Source organism: Mirounga angustirostris, unplaced genomic scaffold (assembly GCF_029215605.1).
Source record: "Mirounga angustirostris isolate CCGP_5_RB_7025 unplaced genomic scaffold, mMirAng1.0.hap1 SCAF_17, whole genome shotgun sequence".
Taxonomy (NCBI): Eukaryota; Metazoa; Chordata; class Mammalia; order Carnivora; family Phocidae; genus Mirounga; species Mirounga angustirostris.
The window spans coordinates 49,030,673-49,047,193 of NW_026991725.1; the positions used below are offsets into that span (position 1 = coordinate 49,030,673).

At 47.8% G+C, this 16,521-nt stretch overlaps 1 protein-coding gene across 2 annotated transcripts in view; it reads left to right on the top strand.

Moving 5' to 3' along the window:
• USP43 (ubiquitin specific peptidase 43) overlaps positions 1 to 16,521 on the top strand; it is a 54,416-nt gene that overhangs the window by 24,206 nt on the left and 13,689 nt on the right. The window contains exons 6-13 of one of the 2 annotated variants that reach the window (XM_045888159.2): positions 2,513 to 2,648; positions 3,930 to 4,065; positions 6,499 to 6,610; positions 10,418 to 10,521; positions 12,884 to 12,961; positions 13,752 to 13,878; positions 13,978 to 14,326; positions 15,985 to 16,143. In XM_045888159.2, the coding sequence (XP_045744115.1) occupies positions 2,513 to 2,648; positions 3,930 to 4,065; positions 6,499 to 6,610; positions 10,418 to 10,521; positions 12,884 to 12,961; positions 13,752 to 13,878; positions 13,978 to 14,326; positions 15,985 to 16,143 (1,201 nt within the window). The remainder of the gene's footprint in view (positions 1 to 2,512; positions 2,649 to 3,929; positions 4,066 to 6,498; positions 6,611 to 10,417; positions 10,522 to 12,883; positions 12,962 to 13,751; positions 13,879 to 13,977; positions 14,327 to 15,984; positions 16,144 to 16,521) is intronic. The other variant, XM_045888160.2, reaches the window with a different exon arrangement.

The following is a 16,521-nucleotide window of genomic DNA, read 5'->3' on the forward strand; positions in this document are numbered from 1 at the left end:
AGAATTACCAGAAAAGGATGAAGACCATGATGACAATCACGATGCTAATAATTCCAATGACCGCGAACGCTCAGTAGTGCTTCCCAAGTGCTGGGTGCCATTTTGTGACCTTGGTATTCATAGCCAGTTCAATCCTTACAACCACATTGTGGTTGGTACAGTCGATACCAATTATCCTCATTTTTATCAGTGAGCAAAGAGGAGGCACTGAGAGGTTAAGTAACCTGCCCAGGGTCACACAGCTAGTCAACGCTGACCCAGGATTTGATGCCAGTGGTTTGATTTAGAGCCTGAGACACTGCTGTGTATTTTCACTCCTGAGAATATAAACCAGGAGACTGAAGGGGCCGTAAATGAAACATGAGGAGCTACTGAGGATGTGTAACACGAGAGAGGAGGTTTAGGAAAGAGTGGGATAGCTATGTGCTACTTTTTTTTTAATTTTATTTTTTTATTTTAAGGAGTCTTGGTAAAGAGGTTGGATTTACTGTGACTTTGAGGGCAGAACTCCTAACCAGGGCCCCCAGGCAAGGGCAGGGGGGCGGTGACTGTGGTCAACAGCCATGTGCGTAATGGGAAGGGTTTGGAATAGGGCTCTTCTGTTTTGTGACCTTAGACGAAGTAAGCAATTGGTCCCCTGTGTCTTTAACTAGAAAATGCAAATTTTACACTTCCCTGATGACCTCATGGCATTTTTTTCAAATTAAAAAAATGTGTTTTAGCCTTCCTGTTGAGGAATAACACACATATAATAAAGGGCACACGCCTTGAGGTTATAGTTTGTTGAATTTTTACATGTAGCCACCATGATTACTCACTGTGTGGGCTCCTTCCTGCCCCCACCCAGTCAATGTCTCTAATCGTATCACCGTGTTTATGAGGATTCATAAAAAATGAATATGAGGAAAAAGGTGTGTATCTTGCTCAGTGAACTCAAAGCTCTCTTCAGGGGTATATTGAGAGAGCAAGAGAGAGAATAGGACAGTAGGTGAGAGTCTTGGGGAAGAAATGGCCGTAAAAAAAAAAAATGCCAAAAGGGGGATGCGACTTAGAGTTTGAATAATTACAAGAATCAAAGAATTGTCAGGAATTTGCAGAGTGTGATGTGTTTGTTCAGGGAGATAGGAGTCACTTAGGGATTCCTAAGTGCATGTGTAGGCATTTTGATTGGAACTTAAAATCTGTTTTGATATTTTATTTTATTTTTTTTTAAGATTTTATTTATTTATCTGAGAGAGAGAATGAGATAGAGAGAGAGAGCATGAGAGGGGGGAGGGTCAGAGGGAGAAGCAGACTCCCCGCTGAGCAGGGAGCCCGATGCCGGACTCGATCCCGGGACTCCAGGATCATGACCTGAGCCGAAGGCAGTCGCTTAACCAACTGAGCCACCCAGGCGCCCCTGTTTTGATATTTTAACCGGCAGGGTTATTCCTTTTACATTATCTGCAACCATGAATATATTGGGATTTATTTATATTCTCTTATTTTATGCTTTCCATTTACCCTGCTTTTTCTTTGTTTCCTTTCCCTCTCCTTTACTGCTTCTTTTCTCTTGAGCAATTTTTATTCCATTTCTTCTGGTTTGGGACCTATATATTCTATTTCTATGCTTATTTAGTGGTTATTCTTAACATGCCGACATGTAGAATTATTAGCAAAGTCCTATGTTAATTTTCCGAAACAACACAAGGATCTTGGTGTGCTTTAATCTCCCTTCCACCTTTTTTATTATTATTGCGGATGGATATTGTTGTCCAGTATTTTAATCCCTCCCGCCCTTTCCTCCTGGTTGTAGTACTAGTATGAGTTATTATTACGGATTTATATAGTCAGTGTGTGTTTACATTTGCCAATGTTTACCATTTTCTTTGGCTCATCATTTCTTCTTACAACGCAAGTTATTTTTCCTGGAGTCAGTTTATTTGTTTTAACCCTGAAATGTATCTCTTACAAGAGAATTTCCCAGCCAGTGTGCCTTGAATGGCTTAGGTGTGTTGAGATGTCAATTCCTTCAGTGCCCAAGGTAACAGGATCCTTAAGGTGGTCACCCCTCTTCTCTGCTATGAGGGCAACTTCTGCTTACCTCAGTGTTCCATAAAAATATGTACCTCATCTGCCAGGATGTGAAAAAAGTTGGCAAAACGATTTAGAAGTTCTTTCAGTAGAGATCGTAAATGGTAGACACTCTTAACTTTTAGTCTGAAGAGAGCTTTATTTTATTCTTAGTGCTTGCATGATAGTTTAGCTGGGTATAAACTTGAGATTTTTTTTCTTTTCCCCCCCTCAATTGTCTTCCCCCATCTCTTCCCTCAGCAGTTTGAGATTCTTTTGTTGCCATTGAGATAGTCTATAGTCAATCTAATTGTTATACCTCCTCTGTTTTATTACTACTAATAAGTAGTGTTTCTTGCTTAGAAGGGAGGAAAGGGTAAGAGACTATTAGTCACTTTTAGATTTCTGGCTCAAGTTCCCTTTGAGGAATCAAAAGGGAAAATGATCCTCCTCGTTCCAGGTGATCTTGGTTGAACTGTGTCCCAGTGGATTCCAGCGGTCTTTCTTTGATGAAGAGGACCTGAATACCATTTCAGAGGGAGATAATGTGTATGCCTTCCACGCGCCCCCACCACCTGGCCAGGAGATGCTCTCAGGTACAGTAGTGCCTCGCATAATTTTATTGGGATAGTATGAGTTACACGTTTGAGAGGGTACTCCTTGTGTGCTAAGGCATAAGACGTTTTGTTTTGGTACTTGGACCTGTCAGGCTTATTTTCTCTGACGTTTGCTGTATAGATGGTTGATGATTAAAAATTATTCAATCAGTCGGGGGTTCTCAAAACCTTGATGAATACAGAATCATGTGGGAAGCTTGTTAAGGCAGAGTTCTGGGTCCTATGCACTGAGTTTCTGGTTCAGTAGGTCTGGGGTGGGACCCGAGAATTTGCATGTCTCACAAGTTCCCAGGGGATGCTGCTGCTGCTGGTCCCGAGAACACCCTCTGAGAATGAGGATCATTATTCAGGGCGATCTTTGTCTTCAGGACTCTTAGAGTTCAAGGTTTGTGCTTGAAGCCAAATGTTTACAAGTTGGAGCAGTAGATGACCAAAGAGGTTATTAAATGACTTTTGTTAACAGCCCCACTTGCTGAACTTTGGACTGGCCAAGAAGATCAGTATCTGACTGCCTTTGATTGCAGTTCAGTATATATTCTGGCCCAATTCTCTGGTCAAGAAGGCCCTTATTTGGAGGACCCTCTGCCGGTGTTGCCATATAGCCCAGGTGAATCCTGTACCCTGGTCCATATCCTCAGCCAGCCTTGGTGGCAGACTGTGGGAACCAGGGATCTGTCGTTGCTCTGAGTCAACAGGGAGCCCCTGGGCCTGGAATCTGGAGCAGGGCCTTGACTGGCCCTGATCACATCCTAGTTCAATGAAAAGACCCTCATTTCAAGTTCAATCAAAGGTGACACCCCTGTGCTTTAAAAGTCTGATTTTCAGAATGATTGGAAATTGAGGAGAGTCTAATTCTTCCACATCCTCAAGGGTAAAAGTTCTCACCTTCTCTCTGTACTTCTTTTGTGGGCTGAGAAAGCCAGAGCCAACTTGCGGCTCTCTGTTCCAGGCATAAAAGCAACCAAAGTCATTTAGGAGTATTTTTTGGATCAACTTTGGGAAGGCTTCACTAACATCCGTGCCCGTGTTTTACTATTATTGGCTGAACACAATGGCAAATTCAATACCACGTATATGATCTTCGTGTACCAGGTACCAAATGGCACAAGTGTCTCGTACCTTAATATCTCTTTCCTTAAAGCACTCTAGTGTCTCCCAATGGTGATTGATAGATGCTCAAAGAGAAGAAGTGGCTAGAGAAGCCAGGGTTGTGGCCCAGCGAATTTTTTTAAGACTATAAACATAATTCTCTCTCTTTAGCTCATCCATCTGGTCTGTCGGTCTCCCCACGCTTGGTAGCCCGTGAGGGTCTGCAGTCATCCCTGCCCGTCCATAGCGAGAACAAGGTGCTAGTCCTCTTCTGTAACTTGGTGGGGTCAGGGCAGCAGGCCAGCAGGTATGTATAACCTCATCTTATGTGATGTCTGGGCTGTGTAGACACGTGCTTGGGATTCCATCTAGGATAATTCTAATTTGATAAAATCAAACATCCGTTCTCAAGGTTAATCAGTGAGGAATAGGGTACTTTCTGATCAAGAGGATCATCAGTAACTGCCTTGAACAGATGGCAAACGTTGTCCTTAACAATTAAGCATCAGAGACTTTCCTATTAATTTCAGGAACAATTATCATGGCTCTCACTGCTATCATTTTATACGGTGTCATAAGGCCTGGGCAGTACAGTAAGACAAGGGGAAAAAACTGGCCATAAGAAAAGAGAAAAAAATGACCACTGTCTGCAGATTATACTGTGGCCTGTCCAGAAAGCCAGGAACTGGGAAGTGATCAGAAGTGAAAGGGTCCAGGTATGGTAATGTAACAGACAAAACCAGATCATTTTCGTAACTAGCCCAAATAAAACGCTCGAAAGCTATAACTCTAATCAAACATGCCTATACTGATAAAATGTTTGTAAAATTCATCTGGAATAATAAACTCATAAGGACAGTCAGAAAATATTGGGGGAAGGAAAGAGGAGAAAGGGAGAGGGGTTGCATTATTAAACCAAAATAAAGTTGTAATTATAAAAAAATTATAATAAAGGCTATATAAGAAAAACTTTTAAAGCTAAAAAAATCATCATATAGCTGAAAGGATATGCACTTAAATCAATGGAACAGAATAGGCTGAAGTATATTTAGGTATTGTATGATAAAAATGGTACATTTCATATTATTAAAGAGTGAATAAATTATGTAGTATATAAGGGGGGGCAAATTGATTTTATTTTATATAATCAATTTTTTACTTCCACCATAGATTCACATGTTTAAATTCTAGAGTGATTAAAAGGAAACCATAAAATAACTTGAAGATAATGTAGGGAAATATTTACGTCTTTGGGTGGAGGACTATTTTAACACCTAAGGCAGGCAGGAGGCTCTAAAGGAAAAGGCTACTGTTTTAGACGCATTTAAAATTTTACGTACAAACGAGAAACATATTTACATCATGTGACAGGTGGAAGGCGCATAATCCATTGTATAAAACCCAGCTTGGAGGGCGCCTGGGTGGCTCAGTTGGCTAAGCGACTGCCTTCGGCTCAGGTCATGATCCTGGAGTCCCGGGATCGAGTCCCGCATTGGGCTCCCTGCTCAGCAGGGAGTCTGCTTCTCCCTCTGACCCTAACCCCTCTCATGCTCTCTCTCTCATTCTCTCTCTCTCAAATAAATAAATAAAATCTTTTAAAAAAGGGGCGCCTGGGTGGCTCAGTCGGTTAAGCGACTGCCTTCGGCTCAGGTCATGATCCTGGAATCCCGGGATCGAGTCCCACATCGGGCTCCCTGCTCAGCAGGGAGTCTGCTTCTCCCTCTGACCCTCCCTCCTCTCATGCTCTCTCTCTCAAATAATAAAAAAAAAAAAGCAAATGCATTGGGGGCACCTGGGTGGCTCAGTTGGTTAAGCGACTGCCTTCGGCTCAGGTCATGATCCTGGAGTCCCGGGATCGAGTCCCGCGTCAGGCTCCCTGCTCAGCAGGGAGTCTGCTTCTCCCTCTGACCCTCCTCCCTCTCGTGCTCTCTCTCATTCTCTCTCTTGCAAATAAAAAAAAATAATTAAAAAAAAAAAACAGTCATGTGCAGACAAAGGTGTTGCACACGGACATATAGAGCTCCTGCTATAAGCAAGCACTGTTAAAATTAAAAGATCAGAAACAATCTGAATGCCTGACAGTAGAGGATAAGGTGAATAAACCGACCGTGGACAACACGGTCCCTTTGCTGTTCCAGACACACCAGCTCAGGTTCGTGCTGGCTTTCAGCAAAGTTTATTCAGCAGCGTCACATTCATACTCCCATTGGCTCTTCGTAGAACCTTGTGTGGTGCAACCACGGGACATCAGTGGTTGGTGATTCGTCCCGTGGTACCCGTGGCTGAGCCGGGACTGTGCTGGCGATCCGGGCAGTGTAGGCTCACCGCAGTGCGTTCATCAGCTTGGGTCATGGAAAACATTCTCCCGAGAATACTGATGCACATAACCAGAGCGTCCGCCGGACCGGCTTCCCTCTGGATTAATCCCTGCCTCGCTTTCCTCTGGCTACAAAGTTCTCTTACCTTGTTGTGGGGAAGAGAGTCTCCCCAGCTGGCTGATCGTTTGCAGCCGTCTGTTTTGACCACCATGCCTCTCTCTGGCTTTGCATTTCTGGACCTCTGCATATATCGCAGTGTGTCCGTCTGCAGTGAGGGTCTCTGATGGGCATTCTCGAACCGTGCTTGGTGCTCAACCCGTACTCAGTGGAGACGTGCTCCTGAGCAGAGCAAACGCTCATGATTGTTGAGTGGTGTTGGTCTTTCCTTTGCTGAGCTAACCTGCTGCCCTTGAATCGTTCAGGTTTGGGCCACCTTTCCTGCTAAGGGAAGACAGAGCCATTTCCTGGGTCCAGCTGCAAGAGTGCATTCTCAGTAAGGTCCGCTGTGTCCTGAAGAGTGAGGCCCCCATCCAGGTCAGTGTGTATGTGTGCGTGTGTGTAGTATGTGTGTTGTGGGGGATGGAGAGGGGGTAGGGATCTAGGAGGAGCTCGGGATAGATGGGCATTTGCTGTTAATGAGAGTGTTCACATTGCCGTATAAAACTGCTTTTTGCAAAAAAAAAAAAAAACACCACTGGGATAGCATTTACACTGTTCTTCTCTATTTTCTTTTCTTTTTTTTTTTTTAAGATTTTATTTATTTATTTGAGACAGAGAGAATGAGAGAGAGAGAGAGCACATGAGAGGGGGGAGGGTCAGAGGGAGAAGCAGGCTTCCTGCCAAGCAGGGAGCCCGATGCGGGACTCGATCCAGGGACTCCAGGATCATGACCTGAGCCGAAGGCAGTCGCTTAACCAACTGAGCCACCCAGGCGCCCTCTTCTCTATTTTCTATATTTATGGCTTATCTGTGGTTCTTCCTGGAGCGTGGTGTATTACAATAAATTGTAACTTACACGTTTGCATCCAAAATTTCAGGGGACTTGAGGCCTAACTTCTGTGGAAAATGAAAATGGGTGTTTATGTCCAAATGCGAACATCTAGATATTAGAAAAAAAAATTGTCCGGTTTTTTAAAAAACGGAGATTAAAAACTTGAGGCAAAACACCTTTTTGCCTTGCTCCTTTATTTATTCTCAGGTTGGTAGTTAACAGATAAACACAACACACGCTAAAACCATTCCTTTTGGCCCTTAGAGTAGCAGAAACCATTCCGATGGTTCGGAAGATGTTGACATTTTGGGGGACAGGTCAGGAGCCCCAGAATTTTGCTTCCCTACGGGAGAACTTGTCAGAGGTGATTTCTTCATAATTCATGCTCCTGCCTGCTCGGGGAAGACCGTACGTTTGATTCAGGAAGTACATGAAATAACATTTTGTCAAACACCTTCTCTACATTCGTACCAACCTCTATCTCTAAAGGATTTTTTTTCCCCGTGGTGTCCAAATTAGAGCCTCTGACTTCTCTCTAAATAGGTCAGAATATCTTGTAATAATAGCTCTAGCCTTCTGCAGACCTTGTGCTCCTGATCCTTGCAAGTGGATGAAACCACTTTTATGTGAACGTTGAACTCAGCCGTCCCTATTCTCCACCTGATCACACATGTACGCCTGCCTCTGCACCTCTCTGGTCAATAGGTTTGCAGAAACCCATAAGGCAACCAGTGGGGCCAGCAAAATTCTAATAGAGGCAACCTCCCGCGGGTCAGGGATGCTTTTCTGCAGACTCATTGGGCAATGTGTGGCCTGATTTTTTGTAGGAGGAAGGTGTTATAAATGGTTGTGGGGTTCCTAGGATAGCCCACCCATTTAACCCATAATGCTTTAAGTACCATATAAAATCCTGGCTCGCTATGGTCATGATTTGAACGCATTCACAATTCTCAACCTGGAGCTGAAGAGATGAAAAGTAGTGAAGGCCCTAAAAGGAATTTTCCTAGCTAAGAATGGAAGACAGGAGAATGTCTTCCAAAAATGACCAATTTGCTAGACAGATTGAGTTTGTTTGAATTCTGAAAAACGGAGATTTATCACTGCCGAGACATTTCTGTGGTCACGTTGTAAACTCGCTTTGTGTGCAGACGGGGTAAGCTGCCTGCATGCGGTATTGGTGTCTTGATTGTGTTGATCATGTTGCTCTCCAAACAGCAAGGCTCAGTTAGGAAAAAAGCCCCTCCCGCCCCCCGCCCTCCACCGCCACCTCGCCGCCCCCAGATTTAAGAAACGGTCTCCTTAGGAAGTACACCCTTCCGTGGCCACCCCTGGATCCAAGCTTCTGGAGGCAGCTTGCTTCCCACCACTGCTTTTGTCTTTGTTGAAGCTGTAGGTCAACCGGAGTGTGGTTATGGTCCAATCGGGCATGGACCCTGGACTTCACACTCAAGGCAACTGGGTTCCAATTCACCTTACCAGTGTCCCCTTGCTCCCCGCACATGCGAGCTGTCACAGCCAGAAGAGGGGTCATGGCTGTTTGAGGTTGTGCTGGGTCGTGCCCACACACTGTTGCTCTTTCCTGGAATTCCAGTGCCCTCCCCCTCCTCCCCTGTCTGAATTCAACCTATATAGTTCACCAGTGCTTTGTAAGTAGATGTGTGTCTACCTTTTATCATCGTCAGAGTTTGCAAGGAAATTTCATTGTTTTTCTAATTTAAGCTAACTTCTTCATAATTCATGCTCCTTCCTGCTCGGGGAGGTAATCAGTGACTATTTTAAGAACTGTATTTGCAGGGCGCCTGGGTGGGTTAAGCGTTTGATTCTTGGTTTCGGCTCGGGGTCGTGAGATCGACCCCCACGTGGGCTCCATGCTCAGCGCGGAGTCTGCTTGAGATTCTTTCTCCCTCTCCCTCTCCCTCTGCCCCTCCCCGCCAGGCACTCACACGCTTTCTCTCTCTCTCTCAGATGAATAAATAAATCTTAAAAAAAAAAAGGGACTGTATTTATTTTACTTGGAGGCTCTATTGATTATTTTTAATGGTGGTAAAATATACACAACATTGATTTTAGCCATTCGTTAGTGTACGTTAGTTATAGTCATGATGTTGTAAAACCATCACCACATCCTTACCCCAAATTTTCAGCATCCCTACGAAAACTCTGTGCCCGTTTAACCAAACTCCCCATCCCCCAGCCCTTGGCCTCTGATCACCCCCATCCCACTTTTTGTCCTGATGCATTTGCCTGCTGTAGGTATCTCATGAAGCAGAATCATACGGTGTTTGTCCTTCTGTGTCTGGTGTGGAGTATTTCCAAGGTCCACACACGCTGGGGCACATGTCAGAACTTCCTTCCTTTTTAAGGCTGAATAATAAATACTCCATTGTGTGTGTAGACCCCATTGTGTTTATCCACTCACCTGTTGATGGACACTTGGGTTGTTTCCACATTTTGACTGTTGTGAATGACGCCATTTAAGGCTCCCTTCCAACTTCAGAAGTGTTAGAATATGAAAAAAAACATACATCTTAGAATGAAAACATAGGTAGTATTTCCTTATGTGGCTTATTTTGTTGTTGTTGTTGTTGTTTGAAGCATATAAATACTTCTGAAGCATTTGGTATGTAAAGTAGACACTAGCTTTCTTTTAGATACTCGCCTCATTTTGGCCATTTGGTGATGATGATAATCATCTTAAAGTCAGGTAAATTATCTATTAATTTAATATGTTAAACGTGTTAGATTGCTATGCTAAAAGGTGTAGCATGTATCTTTTTTTAGAGGGAGGAGGGGCAGAGGGAGGAAGAGAGAATTTCAAGCGGGCTCCATGCCTAGTGCGGAGCCCGACGCGGGGCTCGATCCCATTGACCCTGAGATCACGACCTGAGCCAAAATCAAGAGTCGGCCGCTTCACCGACTGAGCCACTCAGGCGCCCCTAGTGTGCATCTTGTTAAAAAAAAAAAAAAAAAAAAGATCTTTATATCTGCAGGTTTTGAATACTAATTTTTTTTTTTTAAAGATTTTATTTATTTATTTGACAGAGACAGAGACAGCGAGAGCAGGAACACAAGCAGGGGGAGAGGGAGAGGGAGAAGCGGGCTTCTCGCGGAGCCAGGAGCCCGATGTGGGGCTCGATCCCAGGACCCTGGGATCATGACCTGAGCTGAAGGCAGTCACTTAACCAACTGAGCCACCCAGGCGCCCCTGAATACTAATTTTTTTTAAGGGCATACTCAAAATACACCATCAACAAAAAGGAGGACAGTCTTTGACTAACTTATTTGCCCTTGAGAGTCTCAGTGCAGTCAACACGATGCTGACCCACTGTCTCTGTTTGATGTCTCGTCAGAACCCGGGATCTCTGTTCTCCGTCCGGGTTGTGGGGCTTTCTCTGGCCTGCGGCTACTTATCCCCACAGGACAGCCATCCCCTCTGTCACTGGGCAGTGGACAGGTAAGGGGGCACATTCCAGATTTGGTAAGAGAAGAGGTGTCACTGTATTTTGACTGGAGTCCTTGGAGGTTCTGTGTCCGTACGTTGATTATCATCCTATCTACTCCCGGTTACTCACCTCCTGGTATGTTAGATCCTTAGACACATTCTGTGCTTTCAGCCCTTATGTCTAGAGAGGGGCTGTGATGGCCATCTCGAAGATGAGGGGACACTGAAGTTCCCAGAGATGAGTTAACTTGCTCATATTTTTTTTTTTTAATTTATTTAATAGTGAGAGCATGAGCAGAGGGAAGGGGCAGAGGGAGAAGAAGAAGCAGGCTCCCCGTTGAGCAGGGATCCTGAAGCGGGGCTCAATCCCAGGACCCCGAGATCATGACTTGAACCAAAGGCAGACCCTTAACCAACAGAGCCACTTGGGGTCCACTAACTTGCTCCTACTTAGGTAGCTGATGGCCCAGCCTGAATCTGAACCCACTTCAGTCTGACCGAGAAACCCAAATTGGTTCAGTGAGCTCATGCTGCCGAATTTAGCCTGACCGTCCCGTCTGGGGTAGGGGAGAATTCTGCCACGGAGTCTTTGGTTCAAGCTGTAGAACACTGTGTCTGTGATTGAGGGGTAATGCCAGTGTGCCCCCCATCCCCCCCACCCCACGGCTTTCACCTTGCACGGCCCTGCCGAGCAATGCACATGAGCAGCAAAGTATCTGAGAGGTGGTTTTGCTCTATAAACTGTCTAGTACTTTTGGTCATTTTCCCCACAGACACAAAATTGTCAATAAACATCTCTGATTTTTCTGACTGAGCCAGCCAAAGCCGAGTGAATCCTTAACAGAGGTGTGATAATTCTGATTTATAATAAGAAATATGTCTTTGGTCTTGTGGCACAGAGCTCGTAAGACCCTTGGAATGCTTTTAGTGATACGTGATAAAGGTGCCTTATTCTCCCTAACAAGCCCCTTTCAGCCACACCCGAGTTTACATTAACGAGGTCATTTTTGGAAAGAACCTAAGGATGGGGCCAGGTTGCCAGGGGAACCAACTGTGGGATAAAGGTTGGAACTCTCCTTCCTACCCGAAGACCTCAGGGGAGGGAGAGGGGCTGGAGATTGATTAATCAATTCAATCATGCCTGTATAATGAAGCCTCCATAAAAACCCAGAAGGGCAGGTTTGGGGAGCTTCCAGGTGGGTGAACACTCAGAGGTGCTGGGAGGGCCGGTGGTGGGCACACAGAGGGCATGGAAGCTCTGCAACCTTCTCACACACATCACCCTCTGCCTCTCTTCCATCCGGCTATTCATGAGTTACATCCTTTCGTAATAAACTGGCGATCTAGCAAGTGAAATGTTTCTCTGAGTTCTGTGAGCTGCTCTAGCAAATTCATCAAACCCAAGGAGGGGGCCCTGGAGCCTCCCGTCTGCAGCCAGGGGGTCAGAACGCCCAGATGACAACCCAGACTTGCGGTTGGTGTCTAAAGTGGGAGGGGGCAGTCCTGTAGGACGGAGCCCTTCACCTGTGGGAATCTGATGCTAGTCTTCTGGTAGATGATGCTGGAATTGAGTTGATTGCTTGGTGGTGTTGACAGAAAGCCCACACTGGAATTGGTGTCAGAATCCGACTAGGTGTCAGGATCATAGTAAGGAAGGACCCCTCTCCTTTTTAAAAACCAGGAACCAGCAGAGTAGGGCATAAGCCCAAAGTTTCTAAGCACCCTTCTTGCTTGGGAGCTGCTTTACAGAGTTAGGGAAGCTGGAGAAACTTTGGCTCATCCTGCTTTGGTCTAACGGGAAAGGGGAGCACAGGGGTTTGGGGAGCTCTGAAAGGGGCCCCCCTCACGGGACTCTGGCTTCCAAGTGAGTTCCACAGACTGATGCCCACCTGACCACTCATTGTCCCTGGCCCATGACAGAACTTGAGAGGAAGCACTGAGGTGTGTTAAGACAAAAGGACAGAGCAATTGAAAATATGATGAATATATATTATCTACAGTATATAGATACATATTAAATTATCTATAATCTAAAATTATAATAATTTTTAAATTGGACTTTTATTTTGTCCCCCCCATTATTTTTATTGTATTTTGCCAAAGGATCCGTCTGTAGTGGTTTAGAAACCGATCAACAAACGGGTCTTTCGTCGTAGGTAGTTTGAGAAGCCCTGGAAAGTGGACCACGCTGAAGGAAGGCCTCCCCCAGGCCACGGCCCTTCTGGTCACGCGTCTGCCCGCCCGGCCTTGGTTTACCCCTAGTTCACCCTTAGTTCGGGCACTTGTGTTCGGGACATCGGCCCCGGGCCTGGGGGCGGAGCTGTGGGAAGGAGACCCCGTGCTTTCTGATGGGCTCCGTGTTCTCTCCCCTCAGGGCTCTGCACCTCAGGAGGCCGGGGGGCCCCCCCCACGTCAAACTGGCCGTGGAGTGGGACATCTGTGCCAAGGAGCGGTGAGTTCAACAGATTGGGGCTCCCGCGGAGGAGACTGGGGCCTGCCTGTGCAAATAAATCTTCCCGTGCCCGGGGTCCCCCGACATGCCTAAGGCAGTATGCACACGTCCTTGATCCCATATGGGCCCTGCATCTGAGAGACCCTAATGACAAGTGTCTGTATGTAAACAGTAGTGACCGTGACCATGACCATGACTGTGAGGAGCGGTGGTGGTAAGAGTAGTAACCACTTAGGTGACGCCGACCCGCTCCCGGCTCTGAGCGCTCCGCATAGATGCGGTGTATTTCCTCTTGGTCCCGCCCCGTGAGGTTGGCACTACCATAATCCACAGTTTCCAGCTGTGGAAACCGAGGCACAGAGAGGTTACCCGATTGCTCAGTGTCCCGCAGCTCGTTCGCGTGCCGGAGCCCGGATTCGAACCCAGGCTGTCTGGTTCGAGTCCACGCTCTCAGGCGCTCAGCGTGGCTGTGCCTGTCACCCCAAGTGCACGTGGCCCTACTTTGTAAAAAGGACCCCGTTCAGTCCAGCAAGCGTTCACGAGTCCCCTGTGAGGTCCCGGGCCCCGCGCTGGACGAGGAAGCCGAGGCGGATCGGCCGAGCGCGGGGTCCCTCCGGGAGCTGGTGGGCGAGAGCGGGATTCCCGGGAGCCCGAGTGCGGCCGAGGCGCCGGGCGGGGCAGCTTTGCCTCCCCTGGTGGATGCCTTCCCACCCGCGTGCTGTGCGGAGTCCAGGTGGGAGCCCCCCTGGCGGCGAGAAGCCCCGACGCCCGTGGTCCCCTCTCCTCGCAGCCTGTTCGGGAGCCTCCAGGAGGAGCGGGTGCAGGATGCGGACAGCGTGTGGCGGCAGCGGTGGGCCCACCAGCAGCACAGCTGTACCTTGGACGAGTGTTTTCAGTTCTACACCAAGGAGGAGCAGGTGGTGCCCGGAGGGTCCACGCCCCCGGGCCGGGACTGGTGGGTTGGCCACGGTGCATCGGGCCGGGCCGGCTCACGGTCCCCGTGGCTTCCTTTCCAGCTGGCTCAGGACGATGCGTGGAAGTGTCCGCACTGCAAGGCCCTCCAGCAGGGCATGGTGAAGCTGAGCCTGTGGACCCTGCCGGACATCCTCATCATCCACCTCAAGAGGTTCTGTCAAGTGGGCGAGAGAAGGAACAAGCTGTCCACACTGGTGAAGTTCCCGCTCTCTGGCCTCAACATGGCTCCCCACGTGGCCCAGAGAAGCACCAGCCCCCCGCCTGTGACGGGCCCCTGGCCCCCCTGGAAGCCCCCGGCCTGCCTGCCCGCCGGCTACCCACTGGACTTCCTATACGACCTATATGCCGTCTGCAACCACCACGGCAGTCTGCAAGGTGGGCATTACACAGGTGAGCCTTGCCTCTCGGCTCGTGGCTGCCGTGGTCATGCGTCGTGTCCGTGGCCCGAGCTTCAAGCTGCCCCGGGAATGCCGAGCTCCCTCGGGCCCTGGGCATGTGCACACCCCTCATCATACACCAGGCACCTGCCAGAGAACGGGGGGCGGGGGCAAGTACCCCTTCTGTGTAGACTCTGTGTGCGGTGCCAGAGCTTCTGTGATGAGCAAGACAGACGGGAGTGCTGGCCTCATGGGGACACACACAGTGACATGATGCTTGTTGCTTTAGCTCGTTCACTGCCTGGCATTATAAAGGGTATTCGACTGACCGTGTCTGTGCTAGAGATAAGGCCTCTCTCTCTGAGGATGGCGCCTGTACGCCGAGAGCTAAAGGAACTAGCCGGGTGAATAATGGGAGGAGGACCATGATGGGAAGCGCTACTAGCATGTGCAAAAGCCCTGGGGCAGAGTTTGGTGTGTTTAAGAAATGATGAAAGCCTGTCATGGCGGAAGTATAGTGACCCAGGGCTAAGTAACACGGATGAGGCTGGAGAGGTGAGTACTACATGGAGGCCATGGATGAGAGTTTGCATTTTTTCCAAAGGGTAACGGGAAGCCAGTGAAAGGCTTTAGGCAGAGCGCTGAAGACATAGTCTAGTTCACACATTGAGGGTGTAGCTCTCCTCTATGGAAACCAGGTAGAAGGGAGCAAGGGTGGAAGTTGGAATTCCAGTTCGGGGAAATTTCTGGGGCTCAAGTGAGAGATGGTGTTGGCTGGGACTCCAGAGGGGACAATCAAGGTATTTGAGATGCATAAGTAGAATCAGGAAGACCGGCATTTGGACTGGGGCATGGCCGGGGCGGGGGGGTGCGGGGCAGGGAAGAGCAAAGATGAGCCCCTAGGTGCCTGATCTGGAGTAGCCCAGGGCTCAGCAAACTGGCCCGCGGGCCAGATCCAGTCCGGCACCTGTTTCTGTACAGCCCACGACTTAAAAATGGTTTTTACATTTTAAACGGATGTTAAAAAAAAAAGAACAAGGAGAATCTATGTCAGAGATCGTCTGTGGCCATACGTGACCTGTAAAGTCTAAGATATTTGCTCTGTGGCTCATTACAGAAAAGTGGGCTGACTCGGGGCTAGTGGGTTATGGCACCATTCACTGAGATGTGGAGGGAAAGGAGAGTATTTTGTCACAATTGCTTAGAAGGTGGTGAGAACCTTATTTATGGTCTTTTCGTTAAACGTTTGGCTTCGGTTCTTAGGCAGGAAAGAAGCACAGCATAATCCCAAATGAGTTTGTTTTTATCACACACTGAATCAGAGATGTGCATTTCGAAACTTCTCAAGGAGCCATGTGAACGTTGACATTATTGTCTGGCTAAGTAACTCAGGGCTCCCTGTTATTGGAGATTTTGCCTGAGTAAGGGCCACCACATAAGGGCTCAGCTAAAGTCACAGCACACTTAGCAATAAGCCTCGGGGAGCGAAACGGATTGATCTTTCTGATTCTGCAAAATGCAGTTCTGGCCAGGAATGGACCAATTTTTCTCATTCTGTTACAAATACGTCCATTTTTCAGCTCTGTTCGTGAGAAACGCCTTTCTGGGGTTTTTTTCGGGGGGGAGCGGGGGGCCTCCAGTAATTGACACTTGGGGTTTGGACCTTTGCAGCCTACTGCCGGAACTCTTTGGATGGCCAGTGGTATAGTTACGACGACAGCACGGTAGAGCCGCTCCCAGAGGATGAGGTCAATAGCCGCGGGGCTTACATCCTATTTTATCAGAAACGGAACAGCATCCCTCTCTGGTCAGCCAGCAGCTCCCTGAGAGGTAGGTGCTACCTCTCAGTAAGGGGAGGGGAGCTGGAAGGTACTCAATCGAACGACAGGGACCAGGAGAGGAGGCATGTGATCTGGAACGGGGAGCTCTTCCTGCAGCGCGGAGATTTGGGTACGACAGGCGAGTGTCCCGTTCGTAGGTTTGGGTGATGGACACGGTGAAACCCAAGAAGGGGAAAGGAATAATACTGTGTAGCAGGGGACTCTTGGCGGTTTGGGGATTTCAGTTTTCCGGTCTCTCATCAAGCCAGACTTAAAATATTCTTAGAAGGTTTATTTCTTTATATTTAGAGACACAGACAGAGAGAGCATGAGTGGGAGGGGCAGGAGAGAATCCCAAGCAGACCCCTGCGCCGAGAGCCGAGCCCGA